The 17085-nt window shown below is 39.5% G+C and overlaps 1 protein-coding gene across 1 annotated transcript; it reads right to left on the bottom strand.

Annotated features, from left to right (window-relative positions):
• Positions 1–345: 345 nt before the first annotated feature.
• On the bottom strand, positions 346–7056 carry LOC126195696 (uncharacterized). The gene is made up of 3 exons (XM_049934323.1): positions 7017–7056; positions 461–1586; positions 346–415 (listed from the first exon to the last, which is right to left on the bottom strand). The coding sequence occupies exons 1-3, from the start codon at positions 7054–7056 to the stop codon at positions 346–348; spliced, it is 1236 nt and encodes a 411-aa protein (XP_049790280.1).
• Between the last annotated feature and the right edge of the window lie 10029 nt (positions 7057–17085).

The raw sequence follows: 17085 nt of genomic DNA, 5'->3' as shown, positions 1-17085 counted from the left end.
CGATCCGTCAGGCAGTGCTGACTCCTCTCCTCCCACCTGTACCCTGCTATCCCTTCCCCTCCCTTGCCCCACTCAAGAATGCTGCTTCTGCTCAACATTACATTGCATTATGGCCACAGTGGCAGGAGAGAGCCGTCATGTATGTGTGAGGTGTGCCAGCATATGCGTGTGTGTTTTCTTTCCTTCTCTGAAGAAGACATTGGCTGAAAGCTAAATGTGTAGCGGTCTTTTTGTTAAACCTGTCTGTAACTCAATGTGTCATCTCTGTGGTGAGTACCAATCTAGCCTTTTCATTAGGTAATACTGTTGATAATCCAACCTGGACTTTCTGTTGTTTGATAGTGTCTAGCAGGTGACGCTCTCAGCTACAATATTACTTTTACTTGGTCCACAGCCCAGGATATTTCCTGTCTTTCTGGAATTTATAGAACAAGTAATGAATGAAAAATGTAACACCCACCTATCAGCAAATCTCTTTGCACACATCGGGCATTGAAATGGTCGTTCCCCCGTGTGCAGTCTCAGGTGACCTTTCAAAACCCATGGTCGGTCAAATTTCTTCTCACAGTATGGGCATCCATGCAGAGGAATACGTTTTGTCATTGGTTCTGGATTGGATTTTGTTTGCTGAGTCACTGATCGATCAAAACTTGGTGCAGAAACATAGTAGGAGTTGGTCTGCAACGACTTTCCATGAACATAATTTTGTTTATTTCTACTGATCTCATTCTTCTGAGTATTTTCGATTGCATTTGCTACTGTTACTGGTAATGTCCGAAAATTAGTTATCTGTGATGAGTGCATATCAGGCTGCATGGCTAGTTTGTAACTAGGAGACAAAAACTGACTTTGAAAGTTCTGTGCCATATTTACAATTACCTGACATTTATCCCCAGTATTACTCTGTACAGCTGATGATGTGCCAACAACATAAGCTGGTTGCAAAAATTTGAGAGTTCCTCCAGCAGGCATCCGTACAGTATTTCCATCCTGCTTTTTCAGCGATACCTGCTCAGTATTTGATATATCTTCAGTTTTACATTTCTGATTAGCTATGTTCTGCTTAATGACAGACCAATACTCAGCTTTTAGATTATATTTTTGATCAACAGGTTTCAGTCGTCTATCTGTGTGCAATTTTTTTGTGATAAATAAGTTTCTTGTATGTGACTTCTTTACATGTGAAGAAGTCATCTTTCTTTTCAGTTTAAGTTCATTTCGAAGATCATACTTTGTGCGCTCAGATCGGGAAGCATTGCCATTATCTGGAGACACTTTGGTTGCATCTGTTTTACAAATTACTTTTTGAAAACTGTAATTTCTGTCACCCCCATTCTTTTGATTATAATTTCCTGTTTCCTCTTCAGAGGTAATATCTTCATCTAAGCTAAGTGGAGGTGAATCAGAGCAATCTTTATCACATTTGTTACTAAAATGACCAAGGTGATATCTTGTCACAAATGGCAGTTTTGACCAGTCAGGAGCCTCATCAGTTTTCCTTGTGGTATTCTGGTGGTTCTTTGACTTTCTCCCATTCTGTCCATTACCAGATGATGATTTACTGTTTTGTGAGTCATATGTAGAATCTGTTAAAAGAATGTATGCATTAGAACATGTGTAATACTGTTTATGAATAATTTTTAATTACTTAACTGTAAACTGTAACAAATAAAAGTACTGGGAAATTTCTGTACATACAGAAACTGAGATGACAGTAAAAAGAAGAAATAGAGATAGCTCTGAAGCCTTCATAATCAAAGAAACAAAATTACCACAAATAAAGAACTACTGACTTGCTAATTACATAATATACTAATTAATGATAGGAAAAGACTAGCAGTACATCATATCATATACACTGTGAAATGTTTGACAATAATGGAAATCCTGGCTGGAGCAATATGTTAAACAGGGGAAAGGCAGCTACTCACCTATAGCAGATCGATACTTGGAGTACGTAACATACTGTATAACAGAAAACAGCATCCACGTTAACTTTTGAGTACTAGCACTAGCTCTTTTTCCAGCAATAGTACACACATTCACACACACAACCAACTGACAGTGCAAGCAGTTGTGCTGGAAAGGTAGTGTCAATGCTATTCTCTGATATGTTTAATGTGATCCACACATCGATCTGATAGAGGTGAGTGATTACCTTTTCCTTATTTTACAGACTGTGAGATCTATTTTTCATATTTGTTTGACATTTTGACATCAGTAATGCTATGTAAAGGATCTTGTAAGTTACAAAACTAAATGTAAAGTAACAATAATATTACAAAAAATGTAGACAAGAAAGACAATGTATAACTGCATTCAGGGTGAGATAAACGGCACATTGCTCAATTACTGAAACTGTGGCAATTATTATTTTTAATTATGTAAGCTCTTTTTGTTCCAAACAGTTATCACAGGGTAGATGTTTGCATCATAATATGTATGTTCATATTTGCAAATATTTATGTCTGTTTCTGGTGTGGCAGAGAGGAGTTGGTTCTAGAATTTTTTCTGTATGATTACCATACTGCTTGTTTCACCACTATAACAATGTAATAATAATAATATGTGACTCAGTGGCCTAGTGAAAGTTTTGCAATTGGATGTCACTTCAGTGACTACATATACCCGACCTACCCACTAATCCTACTTCTGATAATGATTTGTTAATGTGAAAAACCCCAAGCTGCCTCAGGATTTAGAGTTCATATCAAACTGCAGGTCCCACCATGTTCCTGGGTAATTCATTTCACACGTTGCAGTAAGGTGAAGACAAACTATGTCCAACAGAATAGTGTCAAGTTTTTTCATATACTATGCTACTGCAATGTTCCCTGATATTATCAGATTAGAATTTGTAGATTTCTTATGGTTGTGAATTTCTGCACTTGAAATGTCCTATATTATGATTGTGACAGAACGGATCTATCAGACTTTGTCACTGTAGCTGTCTTGAATATGTTGGAATTGAAATGCTTCAACATGTATGGAACTTTCATCAATTCACATGAAGAGTTCCCTCTGTTACTATCCTCATATATTGTCCCATAAATACAACAACTTTTTCTACTCAAAACTGTAGTGCTTTGAGAATTTCCGCATAAATTCTAGAACCACTCGTCCTTCTACCATCTCAAACACACGATATTTTAAATATAAGTGGGAGAGTGGAAGCGTATCTACTGTGCCTCCTGTTTCTGTGGGCCGGTTGGAAGTTTGTTATGAGAAGACTGTAAGAGTGGCGGTCCACTGCCGATGACAAGTGTTTGCCTCTAGCACCACAGACGCTGTGTGAAAGAACACGGAGTAATTATAGGCTATTCTTTGCTGTGTTAGTGAATGAGATTATTGTAAAAAGGCAAATGAAAAACTGATTATAGATTTTTATCTTACTTCATGTCTTAGTCCTGTACAAGGCAAGACGTATGTGATGTCCATAAATCATTTGGTTGTTAGACCAATGTTTTTATAAATATGTTTAACAGAGTCTAATGTTTGACGACTAAGTTGACTTGCAGAAGTTGTTCTCTGTGAAAGTTGAAAATATATTATGATTGAACTGAAAGTATTCTATGAGTACCCAATTATTTCAATAATAGAGAAATAATCTAATTAATTCCTATAACCAGCGAAAATCTTCAGAGAAGAAGCTTTTGGGAGATTGAAGTAGCTGAATACCCAGAGAAGAGGATCACCTGGTCACAACACAAACTGATGAGAGTGAGGTGTAAATTGTGAATGCAATCCAGTTTCGCACCACTTCTCGTGTCATCAAAACTATTAGAAAACTTTTCAACATTAGGAACATTGTATAAAAGTGTATATATCAGTTTAACAGCTCATTACATGAATGAATGATCAACATCCTTATTCCTCTACTATTTTGCACAAATATCGTGCAGAATTTTTCACTGGAGGCAGTTACTCTGGGCTTGCTGCACTGCTCCAAACTGGGACAATGCTGCATGGAGCATGAACAAAAGACCAATCAGGTACTTCATCTTGTGGAGATAATGTAATCACTGCCCCACCTTGAAGACATGTGGTAGCCTTCCATATATTTATTACAAGCAAAAACAGATAACAAAACCTCCAAAAAGTTTCATACTCTTTACTACCAAACTCTACACTGCTTAATGATTGTGACTATCCTTTATCATCTAGAGAGACGTAAGTCTTTCAGATTGCTATCAGGATGGCAAAGCTGTAGCGTGGGATTATGCCACCACACTGCATTAGAGCAAATTTAATCCCATTCCAGAAGTTGATGATGACCCACAGTGACCCATCAAGATGGGTCACGCTGTCAGAAGTCATGTAGTTGGCTGATCCTGGTCCCGCCAGATGGGTAGGCCATGGCATGCGAAAGTACCTGCAGTGACGACGTTAGTGCGGAACAGCAATAAGAGTGTTCACAAGAAATGCTGGCTGGAACATCTAATAAATGGATGTCACTACACCATAATAATCACTGAATCAAGTCCTGTGGTATGAACACCATCAATCCTAATGGCCAACTGAACTCAGAGCTGGAGAACTGTGGTATTTACACATGCAGGCAGAAGGCAATGACATGAAGCTTTGTCCGTTATGACTGAATGTAGCCTGCTTCTTCACTAGCTGTTTGCAGTTCCGATTCCACTGTATTTGCTTAGCAATTTGTAAAGCACTATTAACTTGATTGTCAAGTCTCTGATATGTGTTATTTCATTTGAGGTATAACTTGTTGCTCCATGTAACAAGAACTAACAAATTTATCTTCGTCTCACTCTCTCTCTCAGTGGATATTCTGCTGAATGTGTCACTTGTGCCTGGTGTTTGGTGCCTGCTACCAATGTAGCAACATGTGCTCATATCTGTGACTGACTTACAGTATTGAATGTTTCTTTTCACTGCATAACTCTGTCACCACCTCTGCCTGGTGTCACCTGTGACTGGGCTATGCACTATAACAGATGTGTATTCAATACCAAACATCAGAGAAAAATTATACAACTTCGAACTATGTAAATTTTTTTGGCAGTCGATCTTAGCTTAAAAGTGGTTATCACCAAACTGAAAGTTGTCCTGAAGACAGGCCTAAGAAAGCATTCACAGCACAATCAGGTCATTAACAGTACAACAGCATTCCTTTTGGATTAAAAAATGCTCCTACTATGTTCCAGTGCCCGTTAGATGGAGTACTTCATGGGTTGAAACAAAAGATATGTTTGGTGTATCTTGACAATATAATATTTTATACAAGAAATTTAGAAAAGCATGTTATGTTCTTGTATGGAGTTTCAGCAGACTGAGAACAGCACATCCTACACTTAGCATATAGAAGTCTCATTTTGCTCAAAGAAAAGCTAATTACCTCAGCCATATTACTATCACGGGGGAGTAAGGACTCATTCTCGTCTCACATCAGCTGTGCATGATTTTGCAACACCACAGACAACAAAACAGTTCTAATCATTTCTTGGTCAATGAACTATTATCACAAATTTGTAAAGGGATTTTCTGAAATTGCACAACCATTAACTCAGACACTTCGGAAGGGATTAAATTCCAATGAACAGTAGAGACTCAAGAAGCTTTTCAAAAAATGAAGAAAGCACTAATGTCTGATACTGTGTTAGTACGCCCTGATTTCGAGAAGCAATTCATACTTTCCTGAGCAGTGTGGTAGGCTGTACTCTGAGTCAGAATTACAATGGAAAGGAACACCTTGTGGCATACGTATCTATATAGTTGAACAAAGTTGAACGAAATTACTCGACAACTGAAAAAAAGATGTTGGCAGTAATACATGGAATTTCTTATTTTCACTGTTATTTGTATGGGCTGAAATTTAACATGGTAACAGATCATCCATCCTTGAAGGGGTTATTAGACCTAAAAGACCCTTCAAGTTGGTTAAAAAGATGGGCACCCAAATTAAATGAGTCTGATAATGAAGGGGTTCACAAGCCAGGAGTAAAACATACCAACACAGATCCAAAGCGGTCACAATGGTTTTGGACACTTTATTGAAGCCACTTTTGCAATAGCAGTATCTCCATAAGGACACTTTGTCAGTGGACCAATACATGCAACAACTATTTCTGTGTGAATGTATCAGTAACAGAATTCTAACACCACCTAAGGAAAATCATGTAGGAAGAAGCTATGATGGACGCAATGATACAGCATGAAAGCAGCTGCCATTATCAGAAAAATAAAAATAGCTATCAGGATATATGAGGAATGTGATATTAAATCTTCTCTAACAGAAGCAGAGAAAGTTCACTCTATGATGGAACAGGCAAAAACTTCAGTGGTGAAATAAGCAACTAACAATGTCAGCTCTGATGAGACAGCTGCTATATGACATGAGCAGCAAACAAAAATTAACAAACAGCTCGACAGTCTGCAGTTTCAAATGGACACACATCAGAAGCACTTATTGCCACTGACAGTAAAAAAGCAGACCTGCATCAGGCAAAATACAGAAAATGGTTCAAATGGTTCTGAGCACTATGGGACTTAAGTTCTGAGGTCATCAGTCCCCAAAAATAGAGAAGACAGTCACTCATTCCACTGGCAGAACTAAGTGGATGGCAAACAGAAGGATCACCCACTGTGCTGGGACCACAGGCATATTAGTGGTCAGGCTACAAGATGCACATCATGTGCATTCACAATTGGCCTCCAGGGCCTGCATTAAATGTTGCAGGTTGCACTGTTCCACAAAAGCATCAAATCATAATAAATTAAGGAGTCATCATTAGCCCTGGAAGCACCATTGAAAACAATTCAATGGCAACCAAAATTAATGAAGACACAGCAGTCAAAATAGCCTATTTTAAAGCGAAAAATCAACTACAGTCACACAAGCAATGTTTACATTATCACACAGTCTGTAACTAATGGACAGGCAAGTAAACCATTGCTGCCTTATTGACTTAGGTTCTCATGTAAATACACTGCCAACAGACAGAATAAAACTGCACCAGTGGGTACATCTCTCCACTTTAGTACAGCTAGGAACTCACCCATTACAAAATATGGTGAATGTGAAGTAACAGTTGACATGGGTTTCAGCTGAAAGTTAAAATGGAGGATCACACTAACAAAAGTTATTGAGCCAATATTGGAAGCAGTTATCATTCACCACCCAGGACTGGAACTAATCTTCACATGGCACATATCAAGATGGGCAGTGACGTAGCCACAGGAAATATAGGCAAAACTGCTACAAATACTATCAACTCACCTTAGAATTCTGTTATACCAGAGGTCAGATAGGAAGTTATCAGCCACGGTGCACCATATTATGAAATACCTGGCCAACCAATCTCTCAACAGCCAGGGATTTTGCCACGTGACCATTTTCTGTGCCAAAAGCAGAATTTGAGGAAATGTTACAAATGTGTATCATAAGCAGATTCAACAGCCCCTGGGCATCACTATTACATCTGGTGCAGGAGAAGGATGGCACCTGGAGCCTCTGGAGAAATTACCACACTTTGAATGCACATGCCATCCACGAAAGCCAACCAGTCCCTAATGTATGAGATTTCATGAATTTATTAGCTAGAACTACAATTTTTAGAGTGATTAATTGAATAAAGACTTACAATCAGATTTCTGTGGCAGAAGGAGACATCCCCAAGAACACAGTAATAACATATTTTGGTCTTTTCAAGTATCTGTTCATGGCATTTGGTCTAAAAATTGCTTGCAAGTCATGGCAGTGTTTTGTCGATGAAATGCTATGAGGAGTGAATCCTGTTTCATCTGTCTATACAGTATTTTGGTTATTTTCCCAGACAGAAGAATTACGTGATAAATGCCCCAGTGCAATGTTCAGCAGGATAGGAAAGTACGCTTTGACAGTAAATGAAAGAAAATGTGCTCTGTACCAACAACAAGTCACTTTCCTCAATCGTAAGAGTTCTTTGGCTCATATCTGTCCACTCAGAGAGAAGATAGAGGTTCTTAACAACATCCTACATCCAACAGATTTTCAGCAGCAGCCAGATTCCTAGGAATTGTTCTTTTCTTCTATTGTCGACACCTGCTGCGAGTAACAGAGATACAGGCTAGAGGACTGGTCTCCTGTGTATGCTGCAATTGATGTTAACACAAAATTTAATATATTCATAAATGAAGTTACAAGTCTTTTTGAAGAAACCTTTCCAAAAAAAACAGTGAGAGAAAACATGTTAAAATGTGGAAACAAGCCTTAGATTACTAAAGGCATCAAAACTTCTTGAAAAACAAGAAGAGAACTATATGCCGCAGCCAAGAGATCAAATGATCCCATTAGGAATATGCGCTATAAACTCTACAATAAAGTTCTGAATAAGACCATACAAGCAGCAAAGAACATGTGCTTGAAGACAGAAATTGATTACTTGAGCAATAAAGTAAAAACCATTTGGAATTTTGTAAAGAAGGAAACAAGGAAAAATGCAGTTAGTGGTGAAAATATCCAAATAAAAAGTGAGGGTCATCTTGTTAGCAATCCAAAAATAGTTGCAGACACATTAAACAAACATTTTTAACAGTAACAGAAAACATAGGTTCAGAAACCTCCATGAACAAAGCAATCAGTCTTTTGAAAGCCAGAGTACCTAGCTCAGTACAACAGTCACTGTTCAAGAAATTGAAATAGTTATTAAATCTCTGAAAAGTAAAAATTCTACCAGGATTGACAATACTTCTAACAAATTATTAAACTACTGCTGCAGCCATGTAAGTAAAGTCCTTTGCCACATTTTTGATGCATCACTTAAGCAAGTAACAGTCACTGTTCAAGAAATTGAAATAGTTATTAAATCTCTGAAAAGTAAAAATTCTACCAGGATTGACAATACTTCTAACAAATTATTAAACTACTGCTGCAGCCATGTAAGTAAAGTCCTTTGCCACATTTTTGATGCATCACTTAAGCAAGGAATAGTTCCTGACGGGTTTAAGTATGCACTGGTAAAACCACTGTATAAGAAGGGAGATAAGACAGATGCTGCTAACTATCAGCTAATATCACTACTCACAAGTTTTTCAAACGTTTTAGAGAAACTAATGCATGCCAGGATAGTTAAGCATCTCAGGGATCAAAATATCCTCTGCAAAAGTCAGTATGGATTTCAGAAAGGTTTGTCAACAGAAGTTGCAATATTTGCATTGCTGGCAAAGTCTTCGAATCTATCAACAAAAAACTAAAGGTGGTTGGGATTTTTTGTGACCTAACAAAAGCGTTTGACTGTCTCAGTCACCAGATTCTTTAACAAAAAGCTGCACATCTCGGTATAAGTGGTTCATCAGGGAAATGGCTCAACTTTTACCTGTCAAACAGCAAACAGAAAGTTGTAGTGGATAGTAAAAATGGAGTCCCATTATCTTCAGGATGGGGGACCATCACATGTGGAGTGCCCCAAGGCTCAGTTATGGGCCCCCTACTTTTTATTATCTTCATAAATGATCTGCCTCTTTGTACGGAATATTGTAGATTCACCATTTTCACTGATGACACTACACTACTTATTGATAACTCAGTAGATACACTTGAGGAAACAGCAAATAAGGTTTTAAGTGAAACAGTGAACTGGTTTAACATTAATAGCCTTGCTTTAAATTACACTAAAACAAACTACGTTCAATTTCACACAACATTCAAAGGTGAGGAAATAGTAGTAAAAATAGGTGAGCAGGTGATAACCAGGGTGGACACCTCAAAATACCTAGGCTTGCACATTGACAGCAAACTGAAATGGTCAAACCACATCATAGATTTATGCAAAAGACTGAGTTCAGCAACTTACACATTACGCATTGTTTCTTCTTATAGAAGTATGGAAACCATGAAGTCAGCCTATTATGGTTGTTTTCATGCCATTATGGCATATTGAATTATATTTTGGGGTAATCAGTCACTGGCTAAAAACGTACTGTGTGCACAAAAAAGAGCCATTAAGATCATGTGTGGAGTCCATCCTAGAGCAACATGCAGGAATCTTTTTAAGAAACTTGGAATCCTTACATCCACTGTGCAATATATTTTCTCTTTGATGAGCTTCATAAGGAAAGAAAAATCCATTTTTAAACTGAATAGTGAGTATCATAGTTATGAGACAAGAAGAAAACATGATATCCACTATGAACAGGAAAATCTAAGTATGGTACAGAAAGGAGTCCATTTCACTGGCTGTAAGATTTTTAATGCCCTCCCTTCAAGAATTAAGTGTTTGGTAGAAGATGAGCTCTTGTTTGAAAAAACTTTAAGGCAGTTCCTATTACAAGGATCATTTTATACAATAGAAGAGTCCCTGAACTACAATGTTCAGCATTTATTTTATTGTTAAATTTGAATCTACATTCGTAATCCTGACTATTCTTTATTGTAAACATATATTTTTCAATATTTATTGTCTGCAACACTTATTATTTTGTAACATTTATTTGTATATCAAAATTGATTTTCTGTAGTAGGACCCAAGTTACTGTTAACTGTAATATGAAATCATTAACATGGATCACCAGAACAAGAAATAAATAAATATATAATAAATAAATATGGCACTGCTGACAGCAGAATTTTCAGGTAACAACACCGCAGGCTTATGCCCCCTACCATGGCTCCCAGAGGTGCAACACACCCTCAAAAAGGAAAGATCCATCTTACAAAAAGAAGTTCTCCTCTCTCATCCAGTCCATAATGCACCATTAGCACTAGTGGTAGATGCTAGTCAGCATGAAATGCAGAAATTGATGTAAGATGAAGAAACAAATGGTCTTGGCTGCAGGGTTGTACTTATTATTTATTTATCAATGACATGTTTTACCTGATTTAGGCATCAATATGTTTCCAAGGGTTTGGAACTTTTGAACTTTTAGATTTGAGGTGGATGCTTGGGTCAGTTACACCAAACAACACCTTATAATCAGGACTTCATTTATTCACCTCTTTACACAAATAAGGCTTACAAAGAACTGGATGGGAGAACTACACAAAGATAATGTTTAGCTTAGTTCAAAGACGATACTCAGATCGATACTGGTGTCGACTTCATCAGCACCACATAGCTCCCCCCCCCCCCCCCCCCCAGTACGGAGTACTCTTGAGAGGCCGGGGGGAGGGGGGTGACAATGGCGTCGGCATGGGTGGTCCATGGGAGCCAGACCACAGTCAGCTTGACAGCCAGCGTCGTCGGGGAGCTGTGTGGGTAGATGTCATGAAGGAAGATCCGGCCACTGAACCTGGAAGTCGTTGAAGCGTGCACAAGGCGTCATACTGGGCGTGCAGCGACAGGTAGGCTGATAGGAACGGAGCAACAATGACGACATCTCCGGTGGGTGTGGTTACACACAAAGCATGTCCGGAACACATTTCACCAGGTGGCAGGGAATGGCGGAGGTTGTGTCATGAGCACCGGGTGAAGGGAAACACACGACGAACAGTGTGTCATCTCCGTAGTATTATAGAGATGTTGTGGACTATGTCCGGGGGAACAGGCACAAACACCTCGAGCGAAGGCACGTTCAAGATGGGGGCGCGTGAGAAACCTCGACAGGACGAGGCAGGCGATGGGGGAGAGGTCGAAGGGACCGGAGAAGGGCCCGGTGGCGAGGGCGTGATAGTAGGTAAGCTTGACGTGGGGAGCGAGGTCGGAGAAGAGCTCGACGATTGGAGCTGGAAGTCACTTGACCAAATGAGTAAGTCCTACATGGAGGGAGTGGTCAGAGCGTCGTGAGCCACGACAGTGAGTGGAGTGGTTGTGACCTGAAGGGGTGGAGAAGTGGTCTCAACATGAGCATGCTTAAGTCTGTTGAGAGAGACTGTAACAGCTGAATCTTTTATCTGGATGTCATAGGTGTTGGCTGAGTGCCAGAGAACTCGGTATGGGCCGGTACATGGGGGTTGGAGGGGAGCACGGTCAGTGTCATCTCGGAGCATGCCGTACTCACAATTGTTCAGAGATTTCGGGACGTGAACCTTAGGGCGGGAATGGCTGGTGGGCGGAGGGACGTGGAGGTTGATGAAGTGGCGTCTGATGTGGTCCACGAAGAAAGGTAAGACAGACTGAGGGAGAGACGTGGAAGGGCTCACAAGTTCGCCAGGGAGAACAATGTTCTGGCCATATAAAAACTCGGCTATTGTGCCTTTGAGGTCTTCCTTATAGATCGCACGAATGCTGAGTAGCACAAGAGGAAGGGCCTCCGTCCATAGAGAGTCGTGGCATCGAAGAGCTGCCTTGAAAGTGCGGTGCCAGCACTCGACTAGCCTGTTACTTTGCGGGTGATATGCTGTAGTATGGATGCGCCGGATGCCGCAAATGTTACAAATCTCGTTGAACAGGGCAGACTCAAATTGTCTGCCCTGGTCAGTCGTGGTGATAGCTGGACATCTGAAACCCGATACCCATGACTCGATGAAAGCTCGAGCAACAGTTTCTGCCGTGATATTGGGGAGGGGGACAGCCTCGACCCAGCGAGTAGTAAAATTAACTAGTTACAGGTACAAGGGATAAATAACACCTAGAATTAAAGTAAATTGCACTAAGAGAAGACAATGCTATGTTATTTGTAGGATAATTATACGCTTATGTCGTCATTGAGTGAATGGTTCAGTGGAAACACTCTTCTTGTAAACATACAAAAGACAACTTACCATCAGCAAAACTTTTTCCAGATCATAGGGGGGATGGTACAGCCACCAGTAAAATATGATGAAGAATCAAACAGTCTTATTTGCAGGTTTGCAGTTATTATTTATTTACCTGTGACACATTTCAGTTGATGCAGGGATTTTGAGGCTGGCTGATATTTGAAGGTGTTAGGCATATGAGATACTGAGCATACAGAACTCCCAGCATGTAGGCACATGGGATACACTGTTTGTTTCTTCAGCTTACATTAGCTTCTGCCTCTCATCACAAAGGTGAGAAATATCAAAGACGTTTCTAAACAATCAAGAGCTACCAAAAGTAAGTACTGCACATGAGTTTAAGAACATCTGTAATGGAACACTCATGTGAACTGTGTCTCAAGTAAATTATCAACTGTATGTTATGTTCTAACAGACTCAGTAAATCAGTCAGAAAATCAAGTTTACTACAAGTGTATTATTCTTATTTCCACTTGGTATTGCACTGTAGAAGTTTCTTTTGGGCAAACTCATTCTGCATCCCAAATATCTTCAGAATGTAAAAATTAAGGCATTTGATTCTAAGTGTAATCACATAATGGAGTGATGTCAGGTGGTTAAAGCTGTCACAACTCCTTACACACATCAAACATCTGTCTTTGTTTCCACTTAGTGTCCAAGTTCCACCTCCCTACAACAGTTACTCCTGATTTCAGTTAACACTAAAGCAATTTAATCTTATCTCAGTCACTTCTTTTATAACATTACTAGTGGAGAAAAACAGCATCATCCAGGTACTTATTTACAGTTGTGTATCCTCACCCATACTATGCAGTGTCTGGCCGTGTGCTTAAAGTTTATGACATCATATCTCCTGAACTATGTGTCGTACAATCATGTAATTTTGTAGGGACATTCAGCAGCATATGTGGATACTGTCTTCAAAATATTTAGTGAATGAGGTAAGTAGCAATGCCACCATGCGACATTTTTTCATGCCTCTCACTGTTTATAACATCATACCTCCTGAACTATATGTTGTGCAATGGTATAATATTGCATATACATTCAGGGACAGCAAAGAAGTAATAAATTTAAACATCATACATGATGTGACAGTTTTTCACACGTCATTTCTTGTGACATCAGATCTCCTGAACTACAATGAAGCACCAAAGAAACTGGTATAGGCATGCATATTCAAATACAGAGTTACGTAAACAGGCTGAATACAGCACTGCGGTCGGCAATGCCTATACAAGACAACAAGTGTTTGACACAGTTTTTAGATAGGTTACTGCTGCTACAATGGCACGTTACTCAAGATTTAAGCGAGTTTGAATGTGGTGTTACAGTCAGCACATGGGCAAGGCAATGGGACACAGCATCTCCTCCGAGGTAGCATTAAAATGAGGATTTTCCCATCCGACCATTTCACAGATGTACCGTGAATATCAGGAATCCAGTAAAACATCAAATCTCCAACATCGCTGCCGCCAAAAAAAGAGCCTGCAAGAACAAGACCGACGATGACTGAAGAGAATCATTCAACATGTCAGAAGTGCAACCATTCCACAAATTGCTGCAAATTTCAATGCTGGGCCATCAACAAGTGTCAGCATGCAAACCATTCTACGAAACATCATCAATATGGGCTTTCAGAGCCAAAGGCCCACTCATGTACCTTTGATGACCGCACGACACAAAGCTTTAAGCCTCGCCTGGACCTGTCAGCACCGACATTGGACTGTTGATGACTAGAAACATGTTGCCTAGTCGGACAAGTCTCTTTTCAAATTCTACTGAGCAGATTGACATGTACGGTTATGGAGACAACCTCATGAATCCGTGGACCATGCTTGTCAGCAAGAGGACTGTTCAAGCTGGTGGAGGCTCTGTAATAGTGTGAGGTGTGTGTGGACAGGCGGATTAAATAAAATACACTGACAGAAAAAATTGCCACACCAAAAAATAATCAAGGTAGAGTAATGAAATTTTGGGATGCATTTGTCTAGGTAACATACTTAAGTGATTAACATTGCAAGATCACAGATTGATGAAAGAGCGAGATATGCCATTGCAAATTTGAATTGCTGATAGATAAATAACCAGTGTAACTACCAGAATATTGAATTCAAGCTTTCAAACATGGATGCATTGTGTTGTATAGGTGCCGTATATCAGTTTGTAGAATGGAACTCGATGCCTGTTGCACTTGCTTGGTCAATACATGGACAGTTGATGCTGTTTGTCGATGCCACTGGAGTTGTCTGATGATGTCCTATACATGTTCTATTGGAGATCGATCTAGTGACCCAACAGGCCAAGGCAACATGTTGACACACTGTAGAGCTTGTTGGTTACAACAGCAGTATGTGGGCAAGCGTTATCCTGCTGGAAAGCACCCTCTAGAACGCTGTTCATGAATGGCAGCACGACAGGGCAAATCACTAGAATGATGAACAAATTTGCAGTCAGGGTGCATGGGATAACCAGAAGAGAGCTTCTGCTGTCATGCGAAATTCCACCACCAGGAGTTGGTCTAGCGTATCTAGCATGCAAACAGATTGGGTGCAGGTCCTCAATTGGCCTCTTTCTAACCAACAAATGACCATCACTGGCACCGAGGAAGAACCAGATTTTATCAGAAAACACAACAGACCTCCATCTTGATCTCCAATGTGCACTCGCTTGACACCAGTGAAGCCGCAAATGGCGTTGGTTGGGTTTCAGTGGAATGTACGCCACAGGGCATCTGGCTCGGAGCTATCCTCAAGTAATCGATTTGTAGCACTCTAGAGCCCGGTCTTTTTGCGACCATACATTCTCGTGACCACCATTGCCTGCAATAATGTACAGTGGCTACATTCCTGCCAAGTTTTGCTGCAGTATCACAGAAGGAAAATCCAGCTTTTCGTAACCCTAATACATGACCTCATTCAAACTCAGTGAGGAGTTGAGAATGGCGTCTTGTCGCGTTAAACGCATTCTTGACTAACATCAACTCACCACATCCAATCTCAAAGGTAAGTAACATCACGACCGTTACTGCTTGTATTTGATGCACACCTGATTTGCATCCTCATAGTGATGCTACTAACACCACTGTTATGCAACTGGCTCGAAATTTGAATAGACATCTTCAGATTTAGAAACTCGCCTATCAAATTTCGTTTATGTTGCTTAATTCCTTGTTCGCATTGCGATTTCTTTCCGTCAGTATATAGGGTAAAGATGTTTACAATTTCAATAGATATTTTTAAGCCCACTTCTGCTTCGCAACAACAAGCCCATATATCAAAGTGTTCTGATACTTGGTGTATGGTAATCCATTTAATTTTCGAATGATTTAATGCCTACCCTTTCTGTTTTGCATTCTAAAGCTTTCCATTATAGGTATAGTCCGACTGAAAGTAATTGGCATGTGACAGGACTGCTTCCGCTACTAAGACATACTGCTCCGGTAAGCACTGTGCCTGCCACTGTCTTGTCACTTCTCAGTACATCGTCGCAGTAATACATTCATGTGGCATTTAGTTTTGTGTGCAAATCGCACTCTTTAATTTGGCTACACGTTATAAAAGAAATTGATATGTAAAGGGTTAACGCGTTGCTGAAGTGACCTGAAAGTAAGCACCACTTTAATGTTTGAGTAATCGAGTCGCTAGAAGGACCAAGTACAACCTCTATCGTCCATTTTTTTTTTTTTTTTTTTTTGTAAATAATGTTAAACCTGCAGTAGATGCGTTAATTTCTGTTATGTTATTAGTCGCGTGGGTGACAGCTGTCACTCACTATTGTTTTCAATGTTATTTTAACAACGATCAAAACAAAATGAGATATATAGTTGCATAATGATGTAGGATTCAATTATTTAGTTAGCTACACACTTGAATGCGCTATTTTCATTATAATATCCCCACATAACTTGTTTTCATGAAAACAAACAAAAGTGAATTTATGTTTCAATAAAAATGTATAGTAAGTGTAGTTAGTGAACCATACAATGCAATAACGGTACATGAGCCTCACTAAAATAGCATTTAAACTAATATATCCGAGGGGATTGAAGATTAGTTCCCAAACAACAGAACACTTGACTAATGATTCAGATGAGCTATACATTGAAGGAAAGAAAATCAAAAAGATAAACACTTTTTGTTATTTGGGATCCATTTTAGAAATCGAGGGAAAATCAGAGTCAGAAATCAATAAAAGAATTAGTAGCGGTCGGAAGGTCACTGGGATGCTTAACTCAGTCTTATGGAGCAAGAATATAATAAGCAGAACTAAAAAATTAATATACAAACCCATATTAGAAAGTGTGGTTCTGTATGGAACGGAGACCTGCACAATTAACCTGAAGCACATTAAAAAATTACATCCCTAGAGATGGACTTCTGGAGAAGTTCGGCAAGAATCTCCAGGAAAGAGAAGACAAGGAACACCGAAATAATAAGGAGAATGGAAAT

This window comes from Schistocerca nitens, chromosome 7, assembly GCF_023898315.1.
Source record: "Schistocerca nitens isolate TAMUIC-IGC-003100 chromosome 7, iqSchNite1.1, whole genome shotgun sequence".
NCBI lineage: Eukaryota > Metazoa > Arthropoda > Insecta > Orthoptera > Acrididae > Schistocerca > Schistocerca nitens.
This window is presented reverse-complemented; position numbering and strand designations above follow the sequence as displayed.

Bases quoted from the DNA above. Each gene is read 5' to 3' on its own strand.
- LOC126195696 (XM_049934323.1), bottom strand. From the start codon at position 7,056: ATGTCAACTGTTACTTCACATTCACCATATTTTGTAATGG. The intron at 1,587-7,016 runs GTGAGTTCCTAG...TTCTTTTAACAG, and splicing joins TTCACCATATTTTGTAATGG to ATTCTACATATGACTCACAA. The intron at 416-460 runs GTGGGTGTTACA...TATAAATTCCAG, and splicing joins GCAAAGAGATTTGCTGATAG to AAAGACAGGAAATATCCTGG.